Here is a 19,159-nt window from a genome sequence, read left to right as displayed (position 1 = left end):
AAAATGTACATTGCCCTGGGATGTTTATTCATTTTTTTTCCTTCAACTTAGTAGACTCATTTACACATACACTACAGCCAATTTAGTTTATTCAAGTCACCTAAACCCTTTGGATTGTGGGGAAAACCGGAGCAAACCCGTGCAAACATGGGGAGAACATGCAAACTCCATTGCCCTGTCCTGGGATTCATTCATTCATTTGTTCATTAATTCATTGGCAGTTTATTCCACTTTGGTGGAAAAAAAATCAGTGAATCATGTGACACTTGATAAATCCGAGACTAAGCCAGAGGATAGTGAGTGAGTGAGTGAGTGAGTGAGTGAGTAAATGAAAACTAAAATTTAACACAACAAACAATTTCAGAAATCAACCTAAAATTGATATTCTAGAAATTCCATGACCCAAAGGAACCCTGCTCTTTATGATTTGAATACTACCGGTTGGGATGAATAATTTAATTAATTAATTAATTGATTGATTGATTGATTGATTGATTGATTGATTGATTGATTGATTGATTGATTGATTGATTGATTGATTGAAGTTGGTTGGTTGGTTGGTTGGTTGGTTGGTTGGTGGGTGAGTGGGTGGGTGGGTAGTAGGATAAGTGGATTGATTGATTGATTGATTGATTGATTGATTGATTGATTGATTGTCTTTCTTAATGCAAACTGACCACAAAACAGGTGTGTTTTACCACAGGACAGAAGAGAAGTAGAGAACGCTTTAAAGAAGTGCTTGAAGTAAACCGAATAAGACAAGTTCTATGAGTCATACAGTGACACTGAGGAACTTTAGAGTGGACTGTGCCATTTCTCCAACAACAAAACATGAATCACTAAAGATCTGAGGGACCTGCTGAGCAAAAAGAAGGTCTGACAAAGAGGGAGGCAAAGAGGATGTGAGAAGACGTGAAAATTATACTTGAGGAAGAGAAGAAATAATAACGACATAAGCGTGATCGCAAACTTAGTCAGAACAACATGAAGGAGGTGTGAAGTGGGTTGAAACTGCTAACTGGCCAGTAGCCATGCATTAAAGTAACGCTTGATTTTTGTCAGATTGGTCCTCGGTTGCTCTTTTCTCAGCCCACCACAAGCCTTCCGTGGAATTAGGACAGTAAATCCTCCATCCCACACCCTCAGTGTCGGGCTGCATATCACTGCTGATCAGTTGAGAAGGGAATTGAGGAAGCTCCACATAGTGGCAGAGCCTGATATAATCAGCCTCAGGGAGCTCAGGACATAAGCTAGCCAATTCTGCAGGCTTCTTAAACACCTGCTCTCTCTCTTTCTCTCTTTCAGTTAGATAAAGGTACTTCAATTTAGTAACTGGGAATGATGATATGCTGCACCCACAGAATTTAAGCTTGAATCTTTGCTTAACCTGATTTTAACTGTCCAGTATTTAACCCATTTTGGACGTTTGTGTTTTGGCATTTGTTCAAGAATTATCCAAGAAATGTCAAGATGCTATAGCTAAGATTCTGCTTTTAAAAAGAGTATATTTTCAATTTAGTTTTCTTCGGCTTAGTCTCTTATTTATTCAAAACAGCTCCAACTATACCTTTTAGTCGCAGCCCAGTCCTGGCAAATAAAAGATTCTACTGTTTCCAAAATAAAAGTTCACTTGTTTACCACAACTTTCCTACCTGCTTGATATGCTGAATGTGTCTTAAAATTGTTATAGCTTCTCTATATTTTTTAATAAGCAGCTTTGACACAGTAAACATTGTAAATGTCCTATAAAAACAAAGGTGACCTGACTATATGTGTAACTGAGGCCAGCTAGTAAGTGCTGTGCAGACCTCTGACCTCTAAAGGTGCTCTAGTGACAGACGCTATAGGTCATGGTCTTTGGCCTCCTTGGTAGAGCAACTGACTCTCATGCGGAAAGTTGCTGGTTTGATACTAGCTCAAAGTGGGTTGGATGGTGTAGGAGTTGTAGGATTACATTGGTGCTGTAACCTGGGTTGGAGTGAGATTTAGGGGGGTGAGTGTAAAGGAGGCCAGCTAGTAAGTGATGTGCAGAAAAAAACACATGGAAATCATGCCCGATAATGCAGTTTCCGACTCGATCAGGACTCGAATGTATGTATTCTCATTATTTTTTAACACATCTAGTTATGCGGTGGCACAGAGTTAGACCTCTTTCTTGACTTCACATGAAAACAGCAATGCGTGCAGCATGACATCACTTTGTTGCAGAGATAATATTGGTTATATGCTGGCAAAGTAAAACATGGCAGCAGCTTGAAGCAAAAAGCTTGAGTATGTCTGCGGTCTGGAAGTATTATAAAGTTGATGACGAGAACATTGCCGTAGATAACTGAGATATGCAAACTTGTGGTATTTGAGGTGCTATTTGTTTTTACATTACATTTTTAAAAATGTTTATTGTTGCACTTAAGTCCAAAAGTGAAGAATTTATGTTATTCATTACTTGACTGTTCAAGCGAGTTGTTGAATTTTAAAATAAGGTGAAATAAATAAAAAAATAAAGAAATTCCTGGATCAGTTTCTTCGCCCATTTTTATACTTTTTTATGTATCATAGAAATATACAATTGGGTTTCGGTATCGGTATATTGGACTCGGACTCGATGGCAAAAAATCATGATCGGGACATTCCTAGTGTAAACCCTATGCAACAAAACATAAAGACCTTCCAAGACTTCCTATGAACACATGTAGACTGTAGATTGTGAATAAAGGACACTTTTGCAGAAAATCAAACAGATGTGACATTTTCACACATTCTCAAGAGCCTCTCCTTCTGTTCTGTTTTATTAGAAAAAAAAATGAATTAAATGAATAAATATTTCAACAACCATTCAGCAAAGCCAATGAGTTATAAGAATGGGGATTCATTTGAACTGAAGTCAAATCTATGTAGTTTGTGGTCCCTAATATACTTTATAACAGAACTGCCATGAGTGTCATCGTATTTATGAAACTTTTATGGCAGTTTGAATGTATATTATATTTGGTATCTGGTAAAATATGACATTTAACAGAATGTTTACCTCATTTGTTGGCATAATGCTTCAGACTTTTTGCAGACTTTTTGCAAACGCTATGCTTAGATGCTTTCTTTACTGTGTTTTTATGTGTATTAACATGTATTTTTTCTGTTTTATATGATTTTACTTTGTTTTATTGTTATTTAAAAAATAAATAAAATAGTTGCTGCTCAAGTTAGCTTAATGGCCAGCGGTGTCTCTAATATCAAGATTTTCTGAATTGAAAAGAGTGCACTTTAAAATAAAGTCAAATTAATAATTAATCAACAACAACAACAACAACAATCACACCAATAATAATAATAATAATGATAAAAATAATAACAATAATAAACTATAATAATAATAATAATAATTATTATTATTATTATTATTATTATTATTACTATTATTATACATTGCATTGTAAAAAAGCTTGTAACAATTAAGTTAATAATTATTAAATTTCTGTTTTATTTTATGAAAATGTTTTCTATTGAAGTACATTTAAGTATATCCATAATAATACTCTTTTTACATGTATGCTAAAGTGCACTTTATAACAAGGATCAAGATCCTATTCATGCTATAAACATTTAGAGTTTGATTCTTACACAGAAAATACTAAATATGACCACACAAAAGCAAGAGAAAGGGGCACGCTAACATTAAAATTTAAAAAGCAGATTACTTTGATGTCATGGGCTGAAATGAGCTTTGAAAAGCAGATTTTAAAACTGTGGATTAGAGAAAGGCAAAGGTGCTTAGAGGGAACGAGTGCAGTGATGTCTCATTTCTCTGAACATTCTCATATTACCAGCTGTATCTGAGCAACATGACTGTTTATTTGTAGTTTTTCTGCTTTCTGCTTTATACTGCTTCATTTCATTGTTGTTCTATGAGTTTTTTTTTTTTCATTTAACTTTTACTAATATATTTATCTTTGAACACTAGATATTAGTCAAGTGTTATATAATTATATTTTTAAAATGTAAGAATATACAGCATAATTTGTTACATTTTATTTGCTAGCAATATAAAAAGTCAACAAACAACAATAAAAAGTCATCTATGAAAAAGAAGTGTGCTGAATTGTATTAAGTATGCACAATAAAAATCCTATTTCCTGAGCAATTTTTTTAAACACATTCTGTATTTTTATCATCACTAATTATAATTTTCTTTGTTGACTTTGTGCTCAATATATGAAATATAGTACATATATTCACATAAATTCTTGAATATGCTTTGCATGATTCATAATGGGGCAGCAAGGTGGCTCGGGGTTAGCACTGTCACCTCACAGCAAGAAGATTGCTGGTCATTTCTGTGAGGAGCTTGCATGTTCTCCTTGTGTTTCTTCTGAGTACTCCGGTTTCCCCCACAGTCCAAAAACATATAAGTGAATTGAAGGTAACACTTGATTTTGATGGTCCATTTGACTATTAGTAGACAGTCTGCTTAATATCTGTTGATACTGCTCCTTCAACAGACATTTAACTGACTATAAGAAACTTTACAAGTACATGTCAATTTACACTAACCTTAACCCCAACTCCAACCTAACAGTCTACTTCAAATCTTATAAGAATTAGTTGGCATGTAGATGCAACTAAATTGAACAAACGGACCATCAAAATAAAGTGTGACCGAATCAAAAAACTAAGTAGTGTATAATGAGAGTGTGAATGAGTGTGTATCCCAGCAGGCATATGATGTCAGATTGATATTGTACCCCAATGGTGTGGGGATGTTGCATTTTGTTTGGAAATAAAAATTGGGTTGATGTATGAATGCAACGTCAGGCCGACATCAATGTCCAACATCCAACCTAAATTCAACCAAATATCAACGTCTAATGATGTTACAGCCTGATGTTGTGTGGAAGTTACCACTATGACATCTTTCAGACGTTGGATTTTAGTTGCCAAGCCTGGCAAATAAATGTAAGCATTTGACGTCAATATGATGTTGGTTTAAGATGTTGACTCCACATTGGATTTTGGTCATTTTCCAACACAACCTAAAATCAAGCAAATATCAGTGTCATATGATGTCACTATTGGATGTCAAAATTACATTGTCCTTAGATGCTGGCTGGACATTAACTTTTGGTCACTTGATGTCACGACCTAAATCAAAACCTATATTAATGTCTCATAACGTTATATGCCTGCTGGGTATGAGTGTTTTCAAGTACTGAGTTTTGACTGAAAGTGCATCCGCTTCATAAAACATATTCCAGAATAATTAGTGGTTTATTCTAACGTGGCGACCTCTGAAATACAGACTAATCCGAAGGAAAATGAATGAATGATTCATAATGCAAATTTTGCTCATCAATACTCAACTATAATGATTTGATTTGAAGAACAAGGAAATGTTAGAGGTAAAGACCAATGCACTAGTTTTTTTCTAGATTACTGTAGATATTAGCAATATAGACCCTTTTCACAATCCCGGGTTTTTCAGTATGGTTAGGTAAACTTAGTACATTGATTTGTTTTTGATGGTGTAATCAAGACTTTCAGAAAAACGAAAAAAAAAAAAAAGAAATAGTGTGAGACTGATCGAACTGAATAAACATCCAATTTAGTCTCAAACCCATACACACTGCATTAGAAACACCTCGCATAAGCAGTAGTTTTTTTTGCAATTTGACACAAAGATGATATGAATGTTCATACAAAATTATTAAAAACGTTCAAGGATTTGAGATTATGATGACCGTTAAACACGTCACAACAGTCTTGTGAAAAGGATCCATTGTTAGCATTTAGCTAACAATATGGTGACAAGCGGGACTTCAGTGATTTATTCTGAGCTTTAAAAGAACATTTAAGAACAAAACGTTTTCTACAAGGAAGCAATTGAATCGTTCACTCCAATGATTCTTTTAAAATAATGATTCATCCATGAAGGCTATTTTATGTTGCTTGGAGGTACATTGTGGTTGCTCTTTAAGTTTGTTTGCAGCTGTTCTACAAATGGCTAGCAAATACAAACCATACCTCTAGAATTAAAGCTGTGCAATATTATCTTCTTGCTTAATGAATTGGTTTTTGAAGTAGTATCAAAATCAGGCTTTTAATCTACACTCAAAAAATTACGTTTGCTGTTTGTTTGAACTACTTATTTTAAATGAGCTGAAACAACACAATTATTGAGTTCTTTGTGACAACTTAATTGCTTTATGTTCAATCCACTTAATTTTGTAAAAACTAATAAGTTACCTTAATTTCTTCATAGTGCCCCAACACAAACCGATTGTGTGGAACCCAACATTTTTTTCAGCGTATTTACACTCAACTTAAAACAACACAATTCTTGAAATTTTTGGCACAGCTTAATTGTTTTGTTTAATCTACCTATCTTAATAAAAACATTTTTTTTACTTAATCAAATTGTGTTGGAACAACATGAAGTTATTGTGAGCAACCTGAAACCTAGATTTTTTTTTCCAGAATAAACCCATTACTTCATATTACTGATATTTTATTTTAATATATCTTTTATAGAAATATGATTTAATTGTATGCACTGTAAAAAAATTCATTATTGTTGTCCCAACACAAATCCATTAACTTAACACTTTTTAACACAGATTTATGTGGATCAAACATAAAACAATTAAGTTGTCCCAATGAAATCTCAAGAACTGTGTTGTTTCAGCTCATTTTAAATAAGTAGTTTGAGCAAGTTAAAGAAATATATTTCTTGAGTGTATGATGTTAGTTTACAAGTAATAATGTGTATTACGGTGTGTGTGTGTGTGTGTGTGTGCGTGTGTGTGTGTGCCTGTGCGTGTGCATGTGTGTGTTTGTGTGTGTGTGTGTGTGTGTGTGTGTGTGTGTGTGTGTGTGTGTGTGTGTGTGTGTGTGTTTTTGATTCTCAAAGTTTTAAAAGGGTAAAGTATATGCACTCCAAAAACTGCTGTTTTTTTTTTTTTTTACCCCAATTCTGGGTTTAATATGGACTAAACCAACTGTTAGGTTAATTTGTTAAATTTAATTAAAAGATCCAATGTAAGCCAATGCTACATTGCTTTGTGTCAGACAGCATTTAGAGGTTTTTGCATCTAAAATCTTCATATACACACACACAAACACAATGACCATGTTATTCTATATTTGACCATATCAGTCCATATTTTACCCAATTTGGGTTATATAACCCATCATTTTTTAGAGTGTGAAAAAATGCACTGAAAAGAATAGCTTGTACATTTAAAATGTACATTCATCAGCTACTGCCTATCGTCCTGCTCATGCCTCTGCAACATCACAAAACCAGAGACATTTGAATGGACATCAGGGCAGAATCAGCAGACCCCATTCAATTCCCTCACCAAGCAAGCTTTGATATCTGTATGATTCACATAATAGACCTGGAGATGCTCAGTGCCTCATTTGGGGATTGTAACTGAAGCAAACGCTTCGGTTATAAATTTCAACTACACAGCACACAAGATGTCGGAGATTATGATTTATCTCAATCTGTTTACTCAATCTTTTTTTCTCATTACTGCTTATTACAGTGTGAGTCTGCTGGGGATGTGGGTTGTGTGTGTCAAGAGAACCAGAAGTAGGAGTTTTAGCAAAGATTACAGAGAAAACACATTTCTGTATGTACTCCATGAACCGGGTGATGAAACCAAATAGTGGGATGATTCAGTGTGTACAACTTTCTGAGAATTTATTGCAAACTAATACTTATACACTGCTGAGTTATTTAAGACAATATATTGAATTGAATATTTCAAGAAACATTTAAAATAACAAGAAAGGCCTGTCAATACATATACTGAATGTGACAATATGTGAGAGCAAGTGAATGTGAGAGCAAAGATGTTTGTGTTACATTGTTAATAAAATAGTAATAGTTAAATTTTTTGTTCCTACTATGGATCCCAACAGCTGCTGGTCTTCAACAACCTTCAGAATATATTGTTTTGTGTTTGTTATAAAATGTACATTACAGTTACATTTCTTTGCTCTAGGACAAATAAAAGATGATTGTGACCAAATATTGGCATTAGATATACCAGAAATGAATTGTATGTCACCTTTAACAACTGTAGAGACACATCCACAATAATACGTGTCTGTCATGTTGGTGCTCTGGCCAGGAACAAGGGCATTGACCACTGACTTGGCAGCCAAATGTTATCTTTCGATTAAATGGGCATTATCAGTGGTAATCAGCTGAGAGATATGGGCCAGTAGAGGCCTTCTGCACCTACTGGTAGGCTCAGAAAGCTGTTATCATCCATCTACATGGTTATTCACCTAATTAATAACGTACAGCTTCGGAAGTTAACGAGAATTATTTATATTATTTATTAAATTTCCCATTAGTTGCATTTCATTAACTTCCACCCCAACCCTAAACCCAACCATCACAGTAATGTAAAAACAGATATGGATCTGGAGTCCTCTATTAGTATAGCTGATTAACCATGTGGATTGATGATAGGCGCAGAAAGCTACTACTAATCCATATCTGTGACATTTTGTCACCTTAGAGTTATAAGGTTGACATTTTTGTCAAAATTCAATTATTGACATATTCTTATTAAATGACAACTTATTTACAATATGGGATGTTTTTTTTTTTTTTAAGTTGTTTACATTTTAAGATTTTTAATTAAAAAAAAAAAATGTTACACACATACTGTTTGCTACATGGAATGCAAAAACTTGAAGCTTTTGTCTCAAAATCATTCAGAACGCAGATAGAACCTTGTAATTCCATGGTGATGATTTAAGGCGGGTGAACGTCCTGGAGCTCCCAACTCCGAAACCATTGAAACAAATTTACAATTAGGCAGTATCCGCTCTAAACCACAGCCAACTATACATTACCTAAAAAAAAAACATTGTGTCAAAAGTGCAATATGTTTTCCAAGAGCTGCATTATTTGACAAACTACAGTGAGTTCAGTCCTCAACTTGATTTTACTGCAGGCAAAGCAATGCTAAAACAGTGCTGTTACCACTAAAATATTGTAAACGGAATTTATTGTTAACAGAAAATAATGGATAATGCTTGAATGTGCTGAGGGACAATTGGTTATGTAATTGTTGTTTAACATTTGTAAAGCCCTAACAGAGTTTAAAGTAACAGTGTTGATATATTTCACCATTTTGTGCTTTAGTTCAAGATGCTAACCTCAAACCAGATACAACATGGAAAGTCTAAAACGTATTATTGTTTTTAAAAAAGAATGACAAATTTACAGAAATTGCATAACAGGGTTGACAAATAACTGATAGATAAATCTAGTGTTGGTGTATCCTGCATATTTTTTTTTTTCATAAATTAATGAGAAGAATAAATGAGTTCCAGAGTTAGTAGAGTAAACTTAGTAAACTCTCAGAAATAAAGGTAAACGAGCTGTCACTGAGGTGGTACCTATTCAAAAGGTACAACTTTGTACCTAAAAGGTCCATATTAATACCTCAAGGGGGTCCCACTTTATATTAAGTGGCCTTAACTAATATGTACTTACACAGGAATTAATAGTTTGTTACAATGTACTTATTGTGTAAATACATGTATTTACTGTGTACTTATGCTTGATTAAAGACATGTATGTAATTACATCTGTAATTAACTTTTGTAATTACATTTGTAAATACACTACACCTTAACCTACCCTTAAACCTACCCATACCACCAAACCTGTCCATAACCCAACCTCTATCCCAACTCAAAAGCATCACGTGTTCTCAAATACATTATAAACACAGTAAGTACATTGTATTTATTTTTTGATGTAAGTACATAGTAGTTAAGGACACTTAATATAAAGTGGGACCCAAGGGTACATTGTAGTACCTGAAAAGTACAAAAGTTTTTCTCTTAATATTTTTAGGTACTAATGTATGCTTTTGAGGTACTAAAATATACCCTTTTAAGTACAAATGTATACCTTTTGAAAAGGTACCACCTGAGTGACAGCTCATGTACCTTTATTTCTAAGAGTGTAAAATCAACAAAAAGATGAAAATTAGACCAAATAATTATACTTTTATAATAATTATTTACTATTTCATCATAGAGTCAGAGAGTTGAAGTGATTAATGCTTTGTGTCTGAGATTTTCTTTTGCGTGTCCTTGAGTTTCAAATCTACTGTAGGAAGCAGAAGGCTCGGAGTATTGATTCAGCGCTGACAGTTGAAATTACAAGGTGATGAATTGTGTGTTTAAAGGTCGTAGGGTCGCAGGTCAATAAGCAGGCAAATGCTGTGTAAATTAAAATGTATAAAGCTTTGCCAGGAAGCATGATTAATTAAACTAATACATCAGATTAAACCAGGCAAGCTAAGAGGCAGGATTCCCATGGCCATTTAATGAGCATGCTCCTACATATAATTATGTTAGAGAAGGCAGGGGAGGTGACAGCATGCGAAAGAAATTACAACACACGCTGCAATTTAGAGATACACACAATTAAAAAATCATGACATATTTATAGGGCACAACAATGTCGTTTTGAACCTGTGAGGGGTTTGTGTTGCACTACGCTTCAGAATTAACTGATCAAAGGTTTCCGTGATAAAAGATGTGCGGCTGAACACGCTAGTATAAAAATAGGCTCAGAACCGGGTTGTTGCTATGGAAGAGTATCTAGAAATCCAGGAATTCCTCACCCACACTCACACACTGATACACAAGGATCTCTCTGTGGTGATGCTTTGTGTTTCTTTATGGAAATCTTCCTGTTCTTTTTTCTCCCAGTAGACAAGAGGATGCAATGACTTGTTATAGTAGTACTATACGCAGCACTTGTAGTTCGTGTGAGATCTGAAAGAGATGTTGCGAGACAAGCCTCTCTTACAAAAACAGCACATTTTGAGCCAATGTTATCAATCTGATGATGACACTACAAGATTGTTCTTTAGTATTATGTGCTGATGTGTTGACATTGATGGCATGTAAGCAAGTCTATTGGGAACAATGTCTGACAAATTACTAATGCAGTGTGTTTGCTTGATGCTTATTTTGATGAACGCTGAGCAATCTATAAATATTTAATAAATTATGTTGTTTTATTCCTGTGATAGCAAAGCTGAATTTCTAGCAGCCATTACTCCAGTTTTGAGCATAATCTTTTAGAAAGTAATTGTGCTGATGTTCAGGAAACATGTATTATTATTCGTAAAGCTGCTTAATATATGTTTTTGTGTAAACTGTGATGTATTTACCAGCTCATTTACCAGCTCAATGTCAAAACGTACCCTTGTTTACGTTTCTAGAGAGCATGAATTATGTACCCAGAGCTACAAATGGCTGCATTTTGTCTTTAAAATGAACGCTACGGCGTGGTATGATTCCGCCAAGAGCTTCTGTTTTTTTTCGGATGGCTCTATGGATGGCTTTTCCACTGTTACCAGTTTGTCCAGAAGCTCGCCATGTACATAAACAAAAAGCAAAAAAATAAACTGGTAAATAACAGGGTGAGAATGAGGTAAGATCTAAAAATATGGTAAATCAGGCAGCCAAAAAAAAAAAAAAAAAAATATATATATATATATATATATATATATATATATATATATATATATATATATATATATATATATATATATATATATATATATATATATATATATATATATATATATTTCTAGATTGCTTTTGAAAACACTGTAGGTTGGGTTTATGGAAGAGGGTGATCGGGTCAATCGTTTGTGGCAGAGCTGAAGATTTTTGTACGAACCTGAAGGAACCTGACGGGACCCATCGCTTTAGTTTGTCATGTGATGCATTTCAATAAGCTCGAGAAAAGTAATCAAATAGTTTGTTAAAACATTAAAACCCATCCCTGCAAAGGTGAATGATGAGGTCACTCGCTACACTGAAACCACTGTCATGGAAAATGAAATGGATGTTCTTGGCTGGTGAAAGATGAACAAACAGTCCTACCCAAAACTTGACTTGCAAAATTAGCCAGATCAGTTGTACTATTGTATGCATCCTGGCCAGCAGCAGCACGAGCAATAAAAAATTTAATTTGAAATATTTTAATATCATTTAAAATATTTTAATTTAATTTGTTACGAAAGACAAATTTTCATTGGTGTGTTGGCCAATTTAAATGCTATGTACCTAGGCCTATTTTTGAGTGCTGAGATGTTACAATGTTACGGAGGACTTATTTTATTTCTTTGTTCCAACTTCTAAGTGGCCTATAGCCTATGTTTGTTATGAATAAACGATGTTAAAACACATATAAACGACTCATTCTTGAAAAAAGGCAAAAGAGCTGTGTGGGGGTTATCGGTTAGTCAATCAGTAGACAGCGGCCTCTAGTGGATTTAAGCAAGAACAGTAGGCGCTAATGGCACTCGAGAGAGAGATTTGAGATCTTAAAAAGTATACACAGTAGGGTTGTGACGATGAGGAAATTTCCCCACCGGTTAATTGACATATGACAACACCAGTAATACCAGTATCATCGTGGCGGTTTCCGCTTTTTCTCTTTTTTCTGCTTTTAAATAACTTATAAAAGCGTGCGTATTATACTTTCACTTTCAGTTTTGCAATAATTGCCAACACGCGCTGCATAAGGGCGCTACACGGCATACACTGGCAAGATCAAGTAATAAACTCCACGAGACCAGTTTTATTTGTTTTGTTATTTGCGTGTTGTTCCTTTTTAAAATACCTTTTATTTGTAAAATCTCTCAGGTTAATATTGGCTATCTGATAAAACAATCTCCCTCAGAGATATTGGAATTTAATAAAGTGGTGCGCAGTTTGACTATTGACCAACACCTCCCTGTAAGTTTACACACTGCATAGACTACAGCTACAGCTACTGTTTAATGACAGTGAGGCATGCTACATTTAGTTTTTATTGTATAATATACATTATAACCCAGTGCACAGTAAAATAATTAAGTAAGTTTTTGAATGGCTTGCCTATTGGCGACGTATATAGCCGTTAAGCTTAAACAGGATCAGCATATTTGTATTTATATTAAAACACATTAATGCTAACTAGCCACCCTTTGATTTTTTTCGCTTCCGTATATTTTTTATCAAACTGCAATGCAAAAATGCCATGAATTCTTTATTTTGATTTTCATTTTATTAGAATTAATATAATTATTATAGACTTTTTGGCTCAAAGACATTTATGCCTGTCAATTTCAGAGCTGTATTTTGACAGATTTTGCAAACGCTTCAGCTATTCTACCTGTCAGCTGCTACCAGTCTCAGACTTGTGTGGCGTCTGTATGGATGTCTGGATGAACGCCAGAGAGAGATAAGATCATACCTCAGATTCGATGTGTGGCCGCACATCACAGTTACTTTGCTGCTATTTTTAATATTGGCTCATCTAAATTAACTTTTCATTTGATTTAAAAGCCGAAATATTGCCAGACAGACGAATCAACTTTCGGGTTTTGAAGAGAGCGGCTTCAGTGATAAAATACGCACACACAACACACACACACACACACACATACATACACAGGATACACTCTTGTCGGGTGATATAACATTCATTATTCATTTTTTAACATTAAACGCATAATAATCAAGTGCAAGAACAGCTGAACTTCGTAAAAAAAGCTCACTGCGGTTGCCACGATGGTTGCTTTGTTTCTCTGCAGTTGGCTTATTAATGACATGGCATTGCTAAATCACTCGTTTTAATAAAAAATAAGATTATTTATTAATAAACATTGTGAGATAATGGTTGCGTGATTTTTAAAATGAGAGTATGCATTGCCTATTTATGGCTATTGATCTTATATACCCGTGACCCACCCATAGTTAAACATCAAGCAGGTGCGTTGAATATGCGTGTATAAATTATAAATAAACAGGTGCTTTTGCATTGCGTTTGACACTAAATCATCCGCCATTCTCTTTCTGTAAAGTCCACTTCTCTCGTTTTCCTCACGTGATAAATGAAATATGATGCATTGTAGCTCAGATTTTATTTATAGTATGCTCTCGTCTTAAGTGAATAATTTAGAATTGTATTTTCCATTTAATTCAAATAAATGTTTAATAAAAAACGAAAACTGTAAAAAAAAAAAAAAACGTGGAGATGATGTCATGGTGGAAAAGTCATGTCACCGGTGTTGCGTCTTAAAACCGGTAACACCGTCAACACCGTCTATCATGGCAAGATTAATACACAGTGGCTTCTGGTGATTTGGCAAAAACAAAAACTCTAAAAAATGAACCTCCTGGGACATATTTTGCGATCTCCACAAATGTATATAGGGGTATAAATCAATATTGAGCCTGAGTTGGTATTTAGTTGAAATGAACATATTTTGAATATAAAATTAATGTAAATACACATTGTCACATTTTACAAATTAATGTACTGTATCTTTGCTAAATTAAGCCATTCAAACTTTTCTGAATAACTTGCTAATGTTAATACATTGTTTTTAGATAATAAGTGTTCTAAAAGCTCAGTTTTTATCCTCACTGCACATGCAATCCAGCATATACAGTTGAAGTCAGAATTATTAAGTCCCCTGAATTATTAGCCCACCCCCCCCCCCAAATTTCTGTTCAACAAATAGAACATTTTTTAACACATTTCCAAACGTAATAGTTTTAATAACTGATTTTTTTTTTTATCTTTGCGATGATGACAGTAAATTATATTTTACTAGATTTTTTCAAGACACTTCTGTACAGTTTAAAATGAAATTTAAAGGCTTAACTAGGGTAATTGGGTTAACTAGACAATTTAGAATAATTAGACAAGTTATTGTATAAAAATGGCTTATTCTGTAGACAATTAAAAAAATATATATATAGCATAAAGGGGCTAATAATATAGGAGCCAAAATGTTTATTAAACTATTAAAAACTTTTTTTATTTTTTAAGACTTTCTTCAGAAGAAAAAATATTATCAGACATACCGTGACCATTTCCTCGCTCTGTTCAACATCATTTGGGAAATATTAAAAAAAAAAAAAGTTTAATAATTCTGATTTCAACTGTATGCTAATAAATATTATTGTCTCACTTTTATATGTTCACAGGAGATGCAACATCCAAGGAAAGCAGCCCTTTCATCAACAGCAGCACCAGTGACGTAGAAAAAAGCCAGCAGTATGATGGGAAAAACATGGCTCTGTTTGAGGTATCCCAGTATTGCTAATAATTTCAAAATGTTTTAAAAGGTAACAGTAGATTGATAATTTACATATTTGTTGGTATGTGTGTGTGTGTTTTGTAGGAGGAGATGGACACTAGTCCCATGGTATCTTCTCTGCTGAGCAGTCTTGCCAACTACTCCAACCTGACACAGGGCAGTAAAGAGCATGAAGAGGCAGAAAACAATGAGGAGGCACGCAAGAAAGCTGCACAGGTGACAAAAACACTTCAACTGCCAAATCATCACAAATCCTAATTTTTGATCAGAATAAGCTTGAATTTAGTTGAGCTGGATGATGACATAATTTCCTTTTAAAGAGCTGCATTATGATAGCTGAACTGAATTACTTTCATTTTAAATTTTGAGCTATACTGAATCAATACCAAACTCACTTGAGCTGAATAATGACTCTTTTTTTTCTGTAGGGCTGCTTTGAATTTGTTTCATAGTTTCATGGTTTGTTTACAATTTTGCAGTATCAATAAAATTATGAGGACATGACACTGTTTTTGGTAACACTTTATTTTGATGGTCCATATGAGTATTAGTAGACTGTCTGCTTAATATCAGTTGATACTGCTCCTTCAACAGACATTTAACTGACACTAACCCTAACTCTAAACCTAACCCCAACTTAAAAGTCTACATATAATCTAATGATAATTAATTGGCATGTAGATGCAATGTAACTTAAATTCAAGAAAAGGACCATCAAAATAAAGTGTGACCCTGTTTTTAGCCAAATATGGAACATATTTCAATGTATCACCATTTTGGAGGTTCAATTTTATTATTATTATTATTATTATTATTATTATTATTATTATTATTATTTCTAAATCGTCTCCATGTAAACTATTAAATATTGTATTTTTACAACATAGTATTGTGAAGTGTTGTATTTTTTAACTGTATGCTTGTTAGCAAAGATTGTTTTGGCAGAATTGTAAGATATTAAAAACGTTTCTTTTTTTTGCACATCGATCACAATGAAATTTCTGTTATAAAACTTAACCAAATCCACACTGAACTGACCTAAACACACTGTTGTGTTTTGAACTTTTATGGCTAAAACAGGACATTTTTTATTCTAATTTAATATTAAAATAAACTATAAAATAATACCAGTGTTTTTATTTATATATAAAAATATAATATGTATGTAAATCCTTTTTAGATTTATTTTAGTGAACAATTTGTATTTGTCTCATATTTTAACTTTTTATTGTTGATTAACATGTTATTTTCTTGTTGAATGTTGCAAAATTGCTTCAATACCATTTGTATTGCATCCTTATTATGTCTTTTAACTTACAGTTTAACTTACTGGATCTTTATTGCAATGAATGGTCCCAGGAACTTTAACTTTACACTCTCTTGAGCATTGTTCTTAAACAAAATCTTGAAGGAATCGACATTTTTTCAGTTATGGTATCACTCCAAAAGCCACCTTTCAGAGTCTTTATTTTTAAGAATGGAAACTGCCATTTGTACAAGGTTTCCAGTGTCATTAACTTCCACTTGTCTTATGTAAGACCATGGCTGCGTTTCCAGACAATGTCGTCTCATAGTTGGCTATAAAGTATCTCAATATACATCTTAACAATGTATAACATTTCTTGTCGTGCTGTAAGGGTATGTAAGGGTATACCTATCAAAGATAGTGGTAAACACATGTCCAGCTTAAGGCACAGCTTCAGAATGACATAGCTTTAAGAAAGTTTTGAGAAATGCAGCCCACGCTGTTTGATTTTGTAAACATATTATTTACACACAACAATTTTACTATTAACTATCAGTGCTGGAAAGAGTACTGAAAAATCATACTCAAGTAAAAGTACTATTACTTACCCAAACATGTAGTGCGAGTAAACGTATCTGTTGTAAATTACTCAAAGTATGAGTAAAAAGTAGCCCTTGTAAAGTACTCAAGAGGAGCGAGTAGTGAGTATTACACTGTGAAAAGTTGGTGCGTTTACATGCAGTTTGTGTAGGGATGTGTAAGCATAACATTCTGAAGTTCATTTAGTGATCTTCCTATATTAATTCCTTCCACTGTTTGTTTGTTTTGTCTTTCCTTCATTAGTTCGTTTGTTTGTTTGTTCGTTCCTTTATTAATTAGTTTTTTCCTTCGTTCCTCTTTTCATTCGTTCAATTATTCATTCTCTCCTTTATACCTTTGTTTCTTCGTTTATTTGGTTCTTTGTTCAAGTATTCATTCGTTCATTCCTATATTTGTCTGTTAGTTTGTTCAATCCTTCCTTGAATATTTTCTTCATTCATTTGGTCCTTCCTTCCATTCCTTGTTGGCCCTTCCTTCCATTCTTCATTCGTTCCATTTAATGATTGTTTAAGGCTGTTTGGCGATTTCAGTCATCGTACAATTGACATCCTTAATTTTCTCATCAGTAACATGAAGTCTATCCGCTTGTTAAGTCATGCTATATCGTTGACATATGGAATACAGTTTCTGGGTCCAAGCCGCTACTCATTTTAATTGAAAAAATATTTGATTATGGCCACTTTTTAATCATGGTGTAATCATGGTGTCTCTGTACATGCTGCATCACAAATACCAAAATTTTACCAATTTAAAAAAAAATTATCACTTGCTGGCCATTGCAAATTAAGCATGGTCATATATATTGCGATTGTGATTTTCAAAAGCGTTACAGCGCTTTGTAAATGTTTATTATTACCATTTGATGAGTCTCCCCATACAGTTTGATAGAGGGCTTGGACCCGGAAGCCGCTTCGAGTGACGTAACACTTAACAAGCAGATAAACAGTCTCTGGGTCATTGTGTGTAAAGATTTTGGACATGATTTTGGAAAGGTTTGCTGCATTTCTAAAGCACCCATGTCTTAAGGTTGTTCAGTATGATGCGATTTACTTTCTATGAGTGATTTGATTGTACAGAAAACACAGCATAGACAAGAAAGGAATAAAGTAGTGACTGCTGGTTGAAGGAAAGTAGTGGAGTAAATGTACTGATACAGAGCTAAAAATTTGCTCAAGGGAAAGTAAAAGTACACACTTTTAAAACTACTGAGAAAATCTACTCAGTTACAGTAATTGGAGTGTTTTTAATTTGTTATTTTACACCGCTGTTAACTATTTGAAATACATCTGCATTTCAGAATGAGGTGTATAGAGCGCTATATGCATGTTAGGTCTTTTGTACATTGATCAATGGCACCCAATCAAAGGTGGATGTTCACAAACAATCAGCTAAAACTACCATTTAATGATGCTGTCTATAAGTGACATTGACTTTTATGTTTTAAACTATTGATTTACACGGTGTCCTGATTACTGATTTGCTGACTTCTTCATTGACAGGCTCCTCGTATGGGCACAATAATGGGCGTTTACCTACCATGTCTTCAAAACATCCTTGGGGTGATTTTGTTCCTCAGGATGACCTGGCTAGTGGGTGTTGGAGGCGTCCTGGGAACCTTCACCATCGTCTTCATGTGCTGCTCCACGGTTAGTTTCAGACTCATATGCATGTTTGCTTGGGATTTGTTACACACAGTTCCAATTGCTCAAGTTCTCCACAAATAGCCACACTTTTCTTCAGATCCGAATGTAGCTTATAGCATCTATGCCAACAAATAGCCCTGGAAAGCAGAATTTTTTATTTATATTATGAAGCAAGACCTTCAGAGACTCCCTCTTGAGACCTAAGGGTTTCCTTTTAGCTCTCTGCACTGTTAACTAAAAAATGCTTGCAGTTATACAATCGCTTTGTTGTAAGTCACTTTGGTTAGTCAGTAAGCGAGTGTGCCAGATGGAGTTTCTGCCAAGAACATAAAGCTAAATGTTCACCATTTCAGAGCTGCTAGTTTAATACAAGCTATTCTTGTATGTTTGTGATTACAATAGCGTGTGTGCCTTCTGTGCGTGCTCATGTCACATTTTAGTAATATATTTGAGGTATTTTGTGAGTTTTAGTAGCATTATGTAAGCATATGTGCTGTCCCACTGTGAGCTCTTTGCCCTCCTGTCAT

At 34.1% G+C, this 19,159-nt stretch overlaps 1 protein-coding gene across 5 annotated transcripts in view; it reads left to right on the top strand.

Moving 5' to 3' along the window:
* slc12a5b (solute carrier family 12 member 5b) overlaps positions 1-19,159 on the top strand; it is a 114,787-nt gene that overhangs the window by 47,196 nt on the left and 48,432 nt on the right. For all 5 annotated transcript variants that reach the window (XR_015497345.1, XR_015497344.1, XR_015497346.1 and 2 more), the window contains 3 exon segments: positions 15,031-15,131; positions 15,228-15,359; positions 18,489-18,635. Coding sequence is in view for 1 of the 5 variants with exons in the window: in NM_001302243.1 (NP_001289172.1) it covers positions 15,031-15,131; positions 15,228-15,359; positions 18,489-18,635 (380 nt within the window). In the remaining 4 variants the exon portion in view is untranslated.

This window comes from Danio rerio, chromosome 8 (assembly GCF_052040795.2).
Source record: "Danio rerio strain M-AB ecotype USA chromosome 8, GRCz13ab, whole genome shotgun sequence".
NCBI lineage: Eukaryota > Metazoa > Chordata > Actinopteri > Cypriniformes > Danionidae > Danio > Danio rerio.
This window is presented reverse-complemented; position numbering and strand designations above follow the sequence as displayed.